Raw genomic sequence first — 16682 nt, forward strand, 5'->3', positions numbered from 1 at the left:
CAGAAAGAGGGGTTAAGAAGAAGTAGATCCCTGAGGGTGGAGTGGCTCTAATAACTTAGATGAAATGGCAGCGGTAGGCAAAAGAGAGGTCTACCAAGGCAGTACCAGTACCAGTGATTAGTCGAAATGGGGGGGTATGTAATGTTTTCCAGGGGTGACCAAGTAATTCTCAAATCGAACTTACCAGAATTAATATATGGAAAGCATAGCTTTCTTTTGCACTATTGTTGCAGGTTGAAAGAAGACAAAGAGAAAACTTCCATATGCTGTACATAACAGTATACCCACAGTTGATCCAGAAGAAGAAGTTATATTTTGTGCATTTAGGAATACATCTAGCTCGTTTTTAAAAATCTACTAAGCTGACCAGAACTACTGTACTTCTCGAGGTAGTCTATTACGCATTTCACAACTCTCACAGTGTGGAAGCATTTCCAAATGTGGAGGTTAAATCTAGTGGTTTGCTCTAGACATAAAGACTGCTCCCTTGTCATCTGTAATGACCTAAAAGTGACTAACTCTACACCAAGTTTATTTTTATTTATTTTATACAGGTACTTATATAGCACCATCAATTTATGCAGCACTTTACATATATATTGTACATTCAAATCAGTCCCTAACCCTCAAGGGGCGTACAATCTAAAGTTCCTAACTCACATTCATACATACACATACTAGGGACAATTTAGACAGAATCCAAATAACCTACCAGCATGTCTTTGGAGTGTAGGAGGAAACCAGAGTACCTGGAGGAAACCCATGCAGGCACAGGGAGAACATGCAAACACCAGGCAGGTGGTGCCATGGTTGAGATTTAAACTGATGACCCTAGTACTGCCAGGTGGAAGCGCTAACCATTTAGCCACTGTGCTGCCCACAATTAGACCACCTATGTATGTATACATGATGCTCAAATCCCCCCTAATCACATTTTCTCAAGAGAGAATAAATTCAGATCAGCTAATCTTATTGCTGAGCTCCCTCAGGCCTCTCATTGGTTTAATTGCCATTCTCTGTATTTTCTCCAGTTCTCTAATATCCTTTTTGTGAACTGGGTTCACTCAACTAACACCATCTCCTATCTATAGTAGGTGCTCATTTTAAAATGAAAGGGCCTGATTTACTAAAGGAGTTGAGAATCTTCCCACACAAAATTCTGTCAATATTAACTTAAATTATGCAATAATGTGCAGATAAAAAAAAATAAATAGGAATTTCCTTTTTACATAACTGGATAATTGACATGATTATTCCCAAACTCACACTCTGAAGGTGCACTCTTAGTTTCTGAAGCATTAAGTGGAAGGTTTAAGGTTGGGTTCACACTGTTATCTGCATTAGCGCAGGGGCGTTAATGTGCATTGCCCACCAGAAGGATAAAATTCTTACCTCTAATTATGCAAACAATGTTTCTTTTATTTGATAATTAACAAAGTAGTGTGCTTACAGTAAAACACAGCCCACTTAGTAAAACACACACAGCACACAGTTAACCCTTTGATCGCCCCTTCCTGCCTAGTGCCATTAGTGCAGTGTCAGTGCTTTTTATTAGCACTGATCACTGTATTGGAGTCACTGGAGATGTCAGTGACAGCAAATCAGTTCCCACCAGTGTCAGAATTCCTGCTGCAGTTCCACTATAAGTCGCTGATTGCCGCCATTACTAAAAAATTTTTTTTTTAATTCCAGTATATGTACCGCCATTTGTAAATGCTATAACTTTCACGTAAAACAAATAATTTACACGCATTAGGATTGTTTTTTTTAGCAAAGACTTGTAGCAGAATACATTTTGGCCTACATTTGACCAAATTTGATTTTTTACATTTTGTTACTGGATATGTTTTATAGCAAAAAGTAAAAAATATAGCTATTCTCTCAAAATCGTTGGTCTTTTTTTGTTTATAGCGCAAAAAATAAAAACCGCACAGGCAATCAAATACCACCAAAAGAAATCTCCATTTGTGGGAAAAAGAGGATGTAAATTTAATTTGGGTGCAGCATTGCATGACCGCACAATTGTCAGTTAAAATGACGCTGTGCCGTATCACAAAAAATGGCCTGGTCAGGAAGGGGGGTAAATCCTCAGGAGGGCAAGTGGTTAAACAGAGCTGTCAGGGCCTGTTGACATCTCCTTGAAAACTAGGCTTCTCAGTAGTTGCACCTGTGTTACTGATCTTTTATGTTGTGACCTCACTGCACACTCGGGTTAGCTGAAAAATGCTTTAAAAAGTTCTACAGATGTATAAAGCCTGGTACACACATACTGAAAGTCAGTTGATTCACCAGGAACCTACCGACTTTCTGTACGTGTGTACCACTGACTGTTCAACAGGGGTTTGTCTTGATGTGGAAATATGTCAGTTTTTGTACATGTATACCCTGCTTTAGAGAAAGGACTCGTCTTTACATGAGCTCATGGTACACCCTAAGCGCCCCAAACATGCAAATTTCATTAACAATAATTTTCAGTTGCATCACTTACTGGAGCCTCTCTGGCCATACCTCTGGCTTCCAGTCATAACTGCCAAAAAAGCACCAAGCAGCCTATGCAGGTGCCTTAAATAGGGTGTATAACATTCTATAACAACAAACAGTGAACAGTTGCACAACTATTTCCAATACATTTCTCATACACCAAAACAATATGGCAGTACAGAGGATTCATCTGTTACATATTCAGAACTTTTTTACTTGGTAGACTTATCAGTTTGCTGATTCTTTGTTGTGAAGACACTGAGTTTGATTAGGGGCAGAAAACATGTTTGGGTCTGCATCTAGACTTCCTTTACATGTCTAGTTCAGGGCCAATTAGAATGAACACTCTCGGGCTTGAAACATTCACTTTTATGTGAACTGCACAACTGATATTCAGTGAACTGTTTATATTGTACATTTTATACCTATTATTAGTTCAGCAATGTTTTACATTTCTACAGCTTTGTGGTCTAAGAAAGCAGACAGACCTATGTCTGATATAATAAAGTTGCTACTTACCACAAGTGAAAGGGGCCGTTTCCAAGCAACAACACCAATCAGTCCTGACAAGAGTACCTAATAAGAAAGGAGAAATGTCAGTGTGTCATTTCTTTTATCTACAGACAAAGCTAAGAAGCATGGACCATGTACACAGTTTTAATAACAAAGTATTGTGTATTGAGATGAAACTCGCTACATACAAATAACTGGTAATGAACTGTTCTGTGATATTATTATTCCACATGAATGGATCGCTAGATGTGAATTGGTTAATACCAGTCGTGACCAGAACCCCAAAACAGGGTTCATAGCGTTTTACAATGTGTAAAACTCACTAGACCCCTTGCAGCTGTCTGCTAGGCCCCCAGAGAAGATAAAACATACATTTTTATCATATAGGACTCACTCAGCCTCATTAGAAAGACTAGTCCCTCACATGTCCTCTGGCATACCACAAACGACCTATACTATTCCACAAACCCAATATGCTCAATGCAGCAAACAACCCCTTAGTGGAATTTCCAGTCACCAATTAGAACTTTTTCACATTCTCACATCAACTCAAGGGTCAGGTTTTGTCCCCAAGATCCACTTTCAGGATGGATTTCCTCTCAAGAGGGAAACTATTCCAACCACAAGTAAGTTGAATAGCTTTACTCTAGGGGACTTGGTACCACTGTCTCTCTCTCGGTAGGTAATCTTACAAGATAGTCTCCTTCACAAGGCATTCTCCCATAGTATATGTGTTCAAAGAGTAGACTTGCGAAATAGACAATGTCTCTCACAGTATATTCTTTCTCATATGGTACTGTCATAGAAAAAGAAGGTCTTTCTTTCACAGGGTTCTCTGGCTAGACCAGTTCATTCTATACTCTCTATCACCAGGAAGTTCCATACATGGTACTCCAACCAAGGTCCACACCCATACCTTTCACCTCAACGGGTGCACAGTCTGCGGTGGAAACATCAACAACTTCAATGTAAGGATTGGCCAGCACTCCAGACTAATTACTACTACTAAAGAGCTGGCCATCCCTTGCATTTCACATAGCACTGTCACAGCGCCACCCTTGGCAGAGCTCCAAGTCAAACCAAATGTTGCAATTGGTTTGCAAGGTTTTTGCAGGATCTTGGAGCTCCCAATGGCATATAGAAACAGTTTTCTTGACTATTAATTGTAAATTGCAAGCTCTTTGACCATAAGGTTAGCTATACAATTAGATGTATGTGAGATGTATATGAAATGTTCCTTTTAAACTATAGATTAGACATTGACGGTGGTGGTGTTAAGAGAACACAGTTATTACTCATTACCATGTATACGATACACTGTGGTTTATTTATCAAAGTGTCTGAAGTATTGCCTTTGTTTCTGCATATCAGACAAGTTGATTGAGATCTGTACTAGAAAATTACAATTGCAGAAAGAATGATTGAATGTGATTGTTATAATGATGCATACAGCTCTCATCTGAGAAGTCCATTATTATTGATCAGAGTTTTTATTGAAATAGCTCATATACACATGTTTTGCTTGCACCATCAGTTATGGATTTCGGCCTTCAAAATAATTCATGTGACGTGACTGAGATTGGTTTATTTTCTGTTATAACTTTACAGGTGAACATTTGTATCTCTAAATATAAAATAAAATATGCATGGATATTGTTAATAAAAGTAATGATATTATTAATGTTTATAATATAAATTTTATACTTTTATAAGCCAAGACATGAGCACACCTACAGTAACGAATACAATAATCAGTATGTCTCTAAGAATTCAAACAGGCTTAAAGTGGTATTAAACCAGAGGCGTAGCTTGAAACTTGTGGGCCCCAATACAAAAGTTGACTTAGATCCCTCACCACCACCTGTCTCTTCCACTGCACACTTATATAGGTGAAACCAGAAACGAAGAGGGCCCAGAACGAGTCGAGGTGGGCCACTGCCCGGCCAGCCCAGGCCCTTTGAGTTTTACTAAATTGCTTACCTAGGGTGATGCGTCAAGCACTTTTCCCTAGCCACACTGTGTAAAACAGGGGTAAGCAACCTTTGAGAGGTGGAAATCTACCTGAACAACATGAAAGAAATTAAAGAACATTGGGGTTTGGCACCCTTTTTTAAAAGAAATTATCTAGCAAGTCCCAACTTAACAATAAAGAAAAAAACCCTACTAAAAAAAATCACTTTAAAAATATACAGTTAGCCTACCTTAAAAGTGGACAGTGGCAGTAGGCTGGTGGACAGTGTGTGGTCAGTGTCGGTGGGGCAATGGATGCTGTGTGGACAGTGCCAGTAGGGCAGTGGATGATGTCAATGGGGCAGAGATTGGTGTCAGTAGGGCAGAGGTTGGTGTCAGCAGGGCAGAGGATAGTGTCAGTAGTGCAGTGGACGGTATCAGTAGTGCAGTGGATGGTGTCAGTATGCACTGGACATGCCGGTAAAGTAGTAGATGTATCAGTAGGGCAGAGGTTGGTGTCAGTAAAGCAGTGGATGGTGTCAATCAGTAGAGCAGTGGACGGTGTTAGTGGGGCAGTGGACTTTGTTGGTAGGGCAGAGGGCGGTGTCAGTAGAGCAACGGTTGTTGTTAGTAGGGAGGTGGTTGGTGTCAATAGTCTTTTATTTTTATTATTTATTTATATTTAACAATTTTATTTTTTACTATATTTTACATTATTATTTTTTATTATTTTTTACCATTTTTTAGGAGTCCTGCTGGGGGGCTTTGGTGGAATATCAGGGGTCTAAACAGATCCATAATGTCCTACTTTTTAACGAAGAGGAAGGAACTGAGGACAAAGAGTCCCTTTCTCTACAGCCTCAGCTGCACTGGACAGTGAATGAATGGGAAGTGCCATGTGCTGAGTGGCTTCCTATTCATTCACAAACTGAAGCATGGTAGACACAGTTTACTAGGTTTCACTTATGAATGGACACAGTGAGCGATCAGTATCGATCACTCACTGTGTTCATTCAGAAAGGGAAGCGGCCAGTATATGGCATATGTTCAGGTCCCTTCCACTGCTCTCCATTCTGAAGCAGCTGGAAGGAAAGGTGAGGAAGGGAGCTGGCAGCACTGCAGGAAGAGTGGGGGGAGGCTGGGGAGCGAACGGGTGTGAATGCCAGTGGGACAGGGAGGCGGAGAAGTGGGCTTTCAGCTGCTGCAGGAAAATACAGCTGATTTGGTCTAGTAAATGTTGTCCCCTCTGCCCCTCCTTTCCATGTGTGACAGGGGCCATACAAGCTCCCCGGAGCATGGGCAGGGTTGCCATTGCAACCACTGTAATGGGTAGTAAACCCAAAAGCAAACATTTATTTTATTGCATACAGTTATTGCTTACAATGATTAGTTTTTATTTATTCTTGTAAAATCTTTATCCAAAAAAAAAAGAACCCGTTGCTGTAACTGCTTCAATTTGTTAGTGTATCTAAATTTGCTAGTATATCTAATGATCCTCTGCCCTCAGACTGACAATGCTGCTGTCCAGAGGTGCCCCCTGTGTGCCTTCATCCAAAGTGGGCACACTCTAATACAGGTGTGTTACTGGCCACATCATCAGGGAAAATCAGAGGTAAAAAAGCTCTAAAAAACAAAACAGAAACTAATGCAGTCACCACATCTAAGTATTGCTAAGCTGCAATACATTAAATTTTTGGTTTTGGGTTTATTACTGCTTTAGAGGATACTGGTGCTTAGAAAGTATGGAAACTGTCATTGATGATTGGTTCTTTTATGAAAATACAAATGTCCTGACTGTCATACTGATCAACTGATTTTCCTACTTTAAGTCACAAGGCAGAACAATAAAAAGATGCAAAGTGAAGTAATATATAGCAACTGTAACAGATTGTCTCTTAAAGCTGAACTTAGGCCTAAAAATCTTGTTTAAATATGATGTTTTTGATCTGTGTAGTCATTCAGCATTTAAAAATTCCTGCACATTTCCTCTGTCCATAGTGTCCTGTAATACAGACTGGTTACTGCTGCTTTTTCACCTTGTGCAGAGTGACTGGCCTTATATCCGCTCTGTAGTGGATGGACCTGCCAGGCCCTTCCCACATCTCTCTGCACAGGCTATGTGCAGCCCAAAGATGATATCACTACTATTTTTTATAAAAGCGATATCTGAGTTTGCAAAGGAAAAGAAAAAGCAGCACATGGAACCAATCTGCTGCACTATAGTGCAAGAAGTATGCTGATAGGAGGAGAATGCAGATGGGCTCATCATTCTAACACTTCTCCTTTCACTGTCCATTGACATTGTTCCATGAGACCAACGGTCCTATTAAACAGGGATTTGAGGTGTGGCAGAGCTGTACTAATCTCACAACTGGGTGGACATACATACAATCCTAAATACAGTAGGTTTCATCTGTGAACTTACCTGCTTGCCTTATTTGTAACTTTAAATGTATATTTCACTCTATTGAAATCATCTAATTACATTATTTTCTATAAAAAGACAAAAACAAGCATTTTTGACAATCTTCACTCCATGAAATCTGTGATCCTGACATGAGCCTAAATGACCATTGGAAAGATAAAATAAGAACATCTGTCATTTAAGCCCCAAAGCAGCCTAATGCGGGAAAATGGTTTACATATATTTAAGTGGAAATGCTGTTAATTAAAGACTAAAAGTAACACATAGATGATGCTTTTACTCCATCAATCAATTTGTCCATTGTCTACCTTTTCAATCACACTCACAATAAAACAGGGATTTAGTTGCACCACTTACATTAAAGAATTACGATTTCTGAAATCCTTGGCTTTCCCTTTCATATAAGCTAAGCGGAAAAGCTAAACAAAAGCTTTGGAAAATCTTTTGTAAGCAGGTTTATTTGTATCTTCAACAAATAGCGGTCTTCTCTCCACTGCAAAACATTCTAAAACACATGCTAGAAAATGCTATTATATTGAATGAAGCCAGCTGCCAGAACTTTAGTACTCTTTAAATAATGTCTCTGTAAGTATGCAGCCTTTCAATTTTTTAATGTCGCTCGTTCAAAGTAAGTGACTCTCAATAGCTGGCATGCATGGAATGACTCTAGGCACCTGAAAGGAACTACGTTTATAATAGAAAAAATTTGTAGCCCTTTAAGTAAATTATGAGAAGAGGAAAAAGGAAACATTTCTATCTTGCACATGAAAGCCAGTCAGATTCCAGAAGTTATATTTAAAGTTCAAGTTTGGAAAATAAAAGAAAGGATGTAATTGGTAGCTTTAGGCAAAAAAGGCATTTTGTTTCAGTTGTATTAATGCAGATATAAAAGACGTAAATTATTGCATTTTTGCATTCATGAATACATTATTAAAGCTGATCTCTGGGATCAAAACAAAAAATGAGGGCAAACACTGAGATTGAACAATTTATTCCAGCCTCTATATTGTTAAATACATATATGGATAAGTCAAACAGAATTAGTCCCAGGACAGCGCCCCAGGGTACCCCAATCACATTTTCAGATCATTCAGAAAATATGCCCTTAATCACTACCCTCTGGACTCACTCCTGCAACAGGTTTTGTATCCAGGTACATATGATCTTGTCGATCCCAAAAGACCTTATTTGTTAATTAAGCATTTGTAAGGTACTTTATCAAATGCCTTGTTGGAAACTTGGATACACTACATCCACAGGTCTTTCTCTATCCAAATTGCAGTCTATTACACCCCATATCTCTCCTCTGGCCTACAAACCAACCAATCAAACCGAGATCGAACCAAACCCAAACCCCCTCCAGCCACCTGTAAAAGTGATCATGCAGCTGTATAGCTGTTGTGATCACTTTTACTTTTTAGAGCATCATCTACTCTAAAAAAAAAAAAAATACCAGGATCATGGTTGTAGCTGTAACCATGATCCTGGCATAACCACCTTGATAAGAGGCCATATATATTCATATGATGGAATTGAGGTGGTAAATATAAAGCTTTGGGGAACTGGTTGGACAGCATAGAGGAAGAATGCAAGGAATAAGGTAAGCATTACACATTATTCCAATACCTCTAGACTTGACAAGCATTTCACCCTTGTAGTGCAGGAAGGCATTGCAAGAATATTTCCAGGTAGTTGCAAGAAGCAACTGGTACAAAATTAAAATATTTCTCCTGAGCTTCTCCCATCCTATGAAACTCCCTACCCCAATCTGTATGGCTGTCTCCTAATCTATCCACCTTTAGACGATCCCTGAAAACCTTTCTCTTTAAAGAAGCCTATCCTGCTTTTACCTAGTAAACCGCCATTTATTTCCTCCATCACCTCATCACCCACAGCTATTACTTTTTGTATCACTTAACCCCTCCTCCTAGATTGTAAGCTCTAACAAGCAGGGCCCTCTGTTTCCTCTTGTACCAAATTGTATTGTAACTGTAATGTCTACCTTCATTTTGTAAAGCTCTACGCAAACTGTTGGTGCTATATAAATCCTGTATAATAATAATAATAATAAAGTATGCTACAACACCCTTTAGAAATCACAATAGGACATAGTCCATCAAAAGGCAAGTGAAGAGGAAGTAAGAGAAGGGGGAAAAGAGAGGAAGAAATGAAAAACAAGGATAGGAACTCAAGCCCCACATGCCATGCCCACCTCTCCCAGCAAGGAGGAATGTAATACTAAGATAGAGTCTGTAAGTAATTAATCCATGGGGTCTAGATGCACTCAAGCATAGTCATGGTGTCACATAAGATGCTAACCATCTTCTCGTTGATCATAATCCAGGAATGTTTGGGTTTCATCAATGAGAAGTCCACCACTGGCCTTTTCCAGGCAGTCACAATTGCAATTTTAGCTGCTAGGAATATAAAGTGTATTAGAGCTATAAGAGTCTAGATGGGTCTGGATGCATCAGCTACTGGTGCATTCAGAAGCGCAATTCTGGAGTTTGCCCTGTTTTTCATATTAACTTTTTTTTCAATTGAGACTGATTCACTAAAAGTTCAACACTCCAATAAGGCCAAAAGAAAAGTTTTGCACACACAGCATGAAGGTACAAAAATATACTCTTGCAAATTAGTCCTTGCTAAATACACATACACCAAGTGCATTATGAATCTTGTTAAAGTGGGTATTCAAGGTTGAAGACAGCTCAGATTCTCCTGCTAAGAGCATATAATATTTAGCTTCTGAAAAAAAACTGAGGTAGAACCTTTTTTGGAGCTTTTGGAAGAGTTTCAGTGGGTGGGAAGCCAGACCCTTGGTATGTTTTTCCTGTCATTCTCACAAAGGTTCACTATTGTATTAAAGCAGACTTTGCAGTAAAATGCAAGGTGTGCTTATTTTCTTGGGGCCCCTTCCCTCTGTAAGAATCTCCTAATGTTAATAGTTACAAAATGTACCTATAATTTAAAAAAATTACATAGTTACCTAAGCCCCTTTTCTGACTTTGTACCTACAGTAGGTGAGAATGATGTTGAGCTAGCTAGATTCTGGTACATTTTACATATACAGAGTCACTAATATTATAGTAGATATGTACTCCAAGATAGGCTATTAGGATGTTAGGTAAATTTAGTTCTTTTTAATTTCTCTGTAATCATTAGAGCAGCAATTGATTTCTTTGGACTGTTCTTGATCTAGGAGGCTGCAGGTTTGTTTGCTTCCCCCTGCCTTCTAGAGACTTCTAGAACATAGGTGAGTGGGAGAGTCAAACGGGCACCTTGAATGTTCTCAGTTCGGGCTATTCCTATTACCCCTTGGAGGAAAGACTGTTTAGAAAAGCTTGACCTAGTCAAGAGTGTTCTCCTGTTACCAGTCAGAAATTTTGAAGTATTTCATTAACTTTTAAGTGTAGTTCATTTCACCCACAGTATATGTATGCATGTTCCTTGCTATTATTCAACAATAGAATGTACATCTTTGTTGTATTATGCTTGATGTTAGATAACATACTTGGTTATTTGTACCTGCTAGGTGATTGTATGTTCCGTATATATGCCTAATACAAACTTATTGCTAAAGCAGATTGGGTATGTGCTGTGCTTACCCACACCACCATACCCAAGCAGCCATTGGTGGCTACAGAAGTCAACACCGGGTCCCGGACTGAGATTCCCCACCGGTACCCGGAGATCACCGAGGAACAGTGACAGGGGAGAGGTCTGTGTGTCAACAATACAGATCTCTCCCATCAGCATGAACAGGCAGCTTGTCTACATAGTAAAACACACACAGCACATAATGTAAAACACAACACAGCACAGAGTTAACCCTTTGATTGCCCCAGATGTTAATTCCTTCCTGCCCAGTGTCATTAGTACAGTGTCAGTGCTTTTTATTAGCACTGATCATTGTATTAGTGTCACTGGGGATGTCAGTGGCAGCTAGTTAATTCCCCCCTAGTGTCAGAAACCCATGATACCCTGCAAAACCATTGTTTTGGCTGCACCCATTTTTTTTCATATATATACAGAAATATTTTATATACATGATGAAAACCATTTTTAAAAATCAGTTTAACAACTTGTAAACCTTTGGTATACACATTAGTACATAACAGTAAAAGATATCTCTTTGGATAGACATAGATTTTCAACCAAACTATTTTCACCTTAATGCTCTACTTTTAACTTGGATAATTTATTCCTAATGCTCAGGCGTATTGCTATAGACCTGTCAGTGTCATTTCAGTTTCCAGAATATGTCAGAGCAACGTACCAGAAGTTCCATATGCAATTAGCTGCTGCTTGACATGATCTAAAGATCACCACACTGACATGTCACTCCTGAGTCTAATCTTGGCAATATCATTCCAGCAGTAGAATTTTGGGGCATTTGCACAGGTGATGTGAATAGAGATTTTTGCATATCATTATCGGCTTTTAACATCTTTTCATTTTGTTTCATTTTGCCATATAGTTTATGGGTTTTAAGTATGTACTATAATTTTCTCTTGCTGTCATGATGGATCAGCTTAGATTTAATCAGATGAATAAACTTTCCAAGCCCCTATAAGTCAGCAGTGCTCTAAGCACCATCATGAACGTATTATGACATTGGTGACAGGGAATCTGACATTTATGCATACATGCAGAGCAGAAAGAATAATTCTACATTGAGGTCTCCAACTTATCCTCATCTTAAGTTGTTCTCTGTAGCAGTTGTTACAGAGACATATACTATAGAGAGTCACATGTATGACTTGCTCTGGCTTATATGAGATATACTGTATAAAGTATGCTTAAGACATAATGCTTTATTGTTATACTGAGTACATTCTCCAGGATGTTTTTTTAACTAATTTGATCATAAAAACAGGTACCGGTATATAACACATCGCTTGGAAATTATTTTTATAGTGTAAGTAACAGACTTCACCTGGGGCTTTGGCAACAACAGAATAAAAGTGACCCCTAACTAGTTAAAATGATTGATGGATTAATAGCCACTGTTGTTGTGACACAGTGATTATTTCATGTAGAGAAACCCCTTAAAATACTACTCAACTCAGTAAGATCTATTAAAATCCATTTTTGGGAATTGTTTCTTCACCCTAGAAATTGTTTTATCTCACGATTTGTTAATTATTTGATGAAAGAAATCAATTTTCTCCATTCATCTCCTGTGCACTGCTTTAAAAAAAAATATATAAAGAGGGAGTTCTCACATAGTTGGTGTGTACAAATCCAGTTTTAGTGGCTGTCAGGAAACAAGCTGGATGATATACTGCCTACAGCAAGCATTTGCTAACCTGGAGGAACACATTTGATTTTGTTTTGTTTTTTTTATCAGAAAGTGTTACTTTATCACCAACTAAAATGTATAATTTTCCTCTTAATAGAGGTTATTTTAGTGTAGCCCTACCCTCATAGGAGCTGCTTAGGTTCTTCCCCAGAGTTAGTGCAGAGGCAGCCAGGCACACAAAAACATTTCACTCATTCTGGCTCAATAATCAGTCTAGAGGATGTCCTTTAGGATGTTTTATTGCTTAATAACTTAGGGAGGGATGTAGGGTGATATGGGATACTCCAGCTTCACCAACTATATGCAGAAGGACACTTCTTTATGTTGCATACTTCAGGAACAGATCTTCTGCTCAGCTCAGAGTACAATCTTCCAGTGAGAGACTAGCAGAGGCCAGAGGTATGTACTCCTCAGAAGGGGGACTACTTGATCCAAGTTCAGAGGACGGTTCTCCCATGAGAAACTACAGGAGACTAACTCTATGAACCTTTCAAGAGAAGAACTACATAGCCCAAACCTGGCGTAACTCAGGAAAGGAATTACATAGCCAGCAATCCCAATAGTACACAGTCACCAAGATCTTGCAGTAAAGCAATATTCACAAAGGCCAAGGGAGAAGCTGTGTCCATTTAGCTTCCTCCAGGTGCCTTCCAGTGAGGCTACGCAGATAGGATCCTCAGGTGATATCTCAGGTTGTTAGAGAGAACCTTCAGATGTAGGTCCCCTGGGCCCTGCCCAGCAGGACCTCAATGAAGGACTTCTGACAGGATAGCTGTTGCAGGTGAAAGTAGCCACCCCCACCCAGATGGGTGGATTCCCTCCAACACGGGGAAGAGGGCGAACCCTGCTGTTCCGAATCCCAGACTATTAATATGCTTCTCCAACCACCTTCTGGGAACACATCACCAGGGATTGGCTGGAGTACATAAATATTCAGAATGAGATTTTCCTTGCTAAACCCTGTATGTTCCACATGCCTCTGGGAGACAGATGAGAGCAATAAAGCCTACAGTCTATGAGATTCAGAGCAGCCAAAAAGCAATCAGCAAATGCCCCACTGATTACAGAGGAGCCATAAAAACTAAATTTTCCTACAGCCTACCATCTAACTAGAAGGGTGCTACATCAGGTTATCGTCACCTAAATCTGGTGTTGTTTTACAGAGTGATAACCCATGGAATAATATATGCAAATAAACCTGTACAAACACATTTCTTTAAGAAAAAAAAATTATATATATATATATATATTATATATATACACACACACACACTAAGTAAGCATTCATCTGTGCAGTAAAGCATTTAGCAAGATGAATTACCCAAGTTAAAAATTTGTAAAAAATTATATTAATGCATGACAATGAAAAGAACATGTGCCTTGCTTTTGTGAACTGATCCTATTATATGCTTTGTTACTCACACTGGCATTTTACACTAAGTAAGGGATAATGTTCGTAGAATGTTTCATTCCAGCATCATACATTTACTTTTAACTGAAGGAATTGACATACACGTAGGACTGACACTTACAGTTTAGTGTGGAAAAGAAAATTTTTGCATTTTGCCTCTATTATTACTGGATCTAAAGCATCACTTATAAATATGTGTAGATTTAGTATTTATTAATGTTTTTAAGGAAATGCTATAATGGTTTTGTCTCAATTTCATTTAAAGTAGATGTAAATCCAATCACTAAGCTCTTTTAGGACCTTTTAGGTTGGCCACACACTAATAATTTTTTTTCTCTCAGCCAGCCAGCAACGGATTCCTCCATCAGTGCTATGCAGTGAGGATGGATGAATCACCTTCTGTGCCCATTGTATTTTGACAACCAGTCAAAATACAATGGGCAGGTAGTACTGAGTTTGAGACTTAAGGTTAAATTTAGCAAATATAAATTTATAATAAGCACTTTCATTGAGAAGATGCAAAAGTGGTATGAAAAGAAGGGGTTGGTGTAATATCCTTTCTGCAAAGGTAGTATGGAATACAAAAAATGTTTCCGTTTTGAGAAGCTGTTCTGATCCCAAACACAGTAAAGCGAACTTGGGGATTGGGTTCACCTTTTTTTGTTACCACTGGGGAGAGGAAAGAAAATGTTTGTTTCTCAAAATTAACTATGCATGGTCCACCGTAAATGTATTGAGGTGCCTGGGCACCCAAAACCTCTCCAGCATTCTCCTGACTATTGGGAGTCATTTTAGCTATTCTGGAATGCACATAATATTATGTTAAGCTGGTCCTACACTAGAAGAGTTTTGTTAAATAATTTGTTAGAATAAAGTTTGTTTAATTTTCAAGTGATTGTTGTGGTCAAAAATTTGTTTCGGTACGGTTTAATTTTCAAATTATTGTTGGGGTGTTGATGCTAATTTTCGACTGCAGTGATGGGAAAATTCGAAGAAGCAGAATGGAAATTTTTTCTTGAATGAACAGTTTCTAACAGTGGTTGTAGTTTTCATTTGAGAAACTACATTGTTTCCAAAAGCGAATGTTAAAAGCAAATGAAAATTTGAAGTACTTATGAAATGACATTTGTCAAGTCATCAAATGTACTAATTTCATATAAATGTATTTGTGTGAATCTTCTAGGGTATAGCAAGATTAAGAATAATTTTCTGAGCTGCTTTCCAATCCAGGATACAATGTAAAATCTGTCTAGACCATAGGTGGGCTGTGGACTAATGAGTCTCTGAAAAGGACCTTCCTTTCCACATCAGCATCAACTCTGACTTGGAAAATACTGTGTTTTAAGGGAAAATAGAAAAAAATAAATAAAAATGCCCTTAAGTTTCAGGCTGGGTCAATTTAAATAAGTGAATGTTTGAGGTACAATTATGATATTAGAAAGGGAGATGTTGGCAAGATAAATTGCAGATACTTAAAGAAGTACCAGTGTGAAAGAGCGTGCTTTTGAGAAAGTTTCAAAAGTGTGCAGCAGATCCCCCTGGAAAAGGTTTCAAATTTTGATCACCCCAAGCTGTCTGCCAGCTAGTAGATTAACACTAGATATGAGAGTAGATGAAACTAAAAATAGAAGATAAAGCATAGATCTCAAGGATTGTTACTGCCAAAATAAACTTTAATTGACAATAAAGGGGACAGCTTAATTTTGGTTTTCAACTTGGAAGCTCCTAAAGCAGAAAAAAAGGCAGTATCCCATTATACCACTTTCCATGTGTACCCATTTTTTGGTACTTTCTGGGTTCTACCAGTGTTGTGGTTGGTCTAATACTACAGCTTTGATGTGTTGGAAGCTTCCATACTGCAACCACTCGTATGTCAAAACAAAAGCTGTTTATTTACCCTAGGCCTCTTGCCGTGGCAGGTGAACTTATTAAGGATGGTTGTAGTTCAAGAAGAAAGTTAGAGGGAACTGGTATAATTGCAGTATTAAAATTAAAGAATTCTATGAAGAATCCGCATTTTGACAATGGCAATCCCACCTGCCCAGGAAACAAAGGGGTAATCATATTCCTTACCACACTGTTTAGTCTGCAACAGTAATTGTTGGTAGATATAGACAAATATCACAAATATCTGGTGAGTAAGGTACACTGTGCTGATGCTCATATAGGGATGCACTGTTTTTTCCAATGAGAGAGCACAACAGATGTTATTTTCTTTGAAACACTTTCAGAATGATTTATTAAAGGATAATACATTGTGTAAATATTTGCTTTCAATGATTGTGAACAGGAATTTGCTTTTTACACGATTGGATAATTGAAGTAGATATTAACATGAGCTATTGTGTGAAGATTTTCAACTTCTTTAGTAAACCAGCCTACTTGTCTCTGATTGAAACCTCAAACTCAGCCTTAGTGACAATTCAAAAAACAAAAAGCTGGGAAGAGGTGTGAAATACTGAAAACCCAGAGATGACTGCACATACCTGCAACAGCCTTCAATACCAACCCCTGATATTTGGCAATGTTATACTTTAGCTACACTTGCTCTTTTGATGCACGATATTGCCTCTAGAAAAAAAAAATAGCAACACACT

The 16682-nt window shown here is 38.4% G+C and overlaps 1 protein-coding gene across 1 annotated transcript in view; it reads right to left on the bottom strand.

Moving 5' to 3' along the window:
• Positions 1-16682, bottom strand: part of ENTREP2 (endosomal transmembrane epsin interactor 2) — a 1018721-nt gene that overhangs the window by 673772 nt on the left and 328267 nt on the right. The window contains exon 2 of the mRNA XM_089652451.1: positions 3001-3057. Within this exon, the coding sequence (XP_089508577.1) occupies positions 3001-3057 (57 nt within the window). The remainder of the gene's footprint in view (positions 1-3000; positions 3058-16682) is intronic.

Source organism: Staurois parvus, unplaced genomic scaffold, assembly GCF_062004578.1.
Source record: "Staurois parvus isolate SC_StPar_1 unplaced genomic scaffold, SC_StPar_1.0 ptg000682l, whole genome shotgun sequence".
NCBI lineage: Eukaryota > Metazoa > Chordata > Amphibia > Anura > Ranidae > Staurois > Staurois parvus.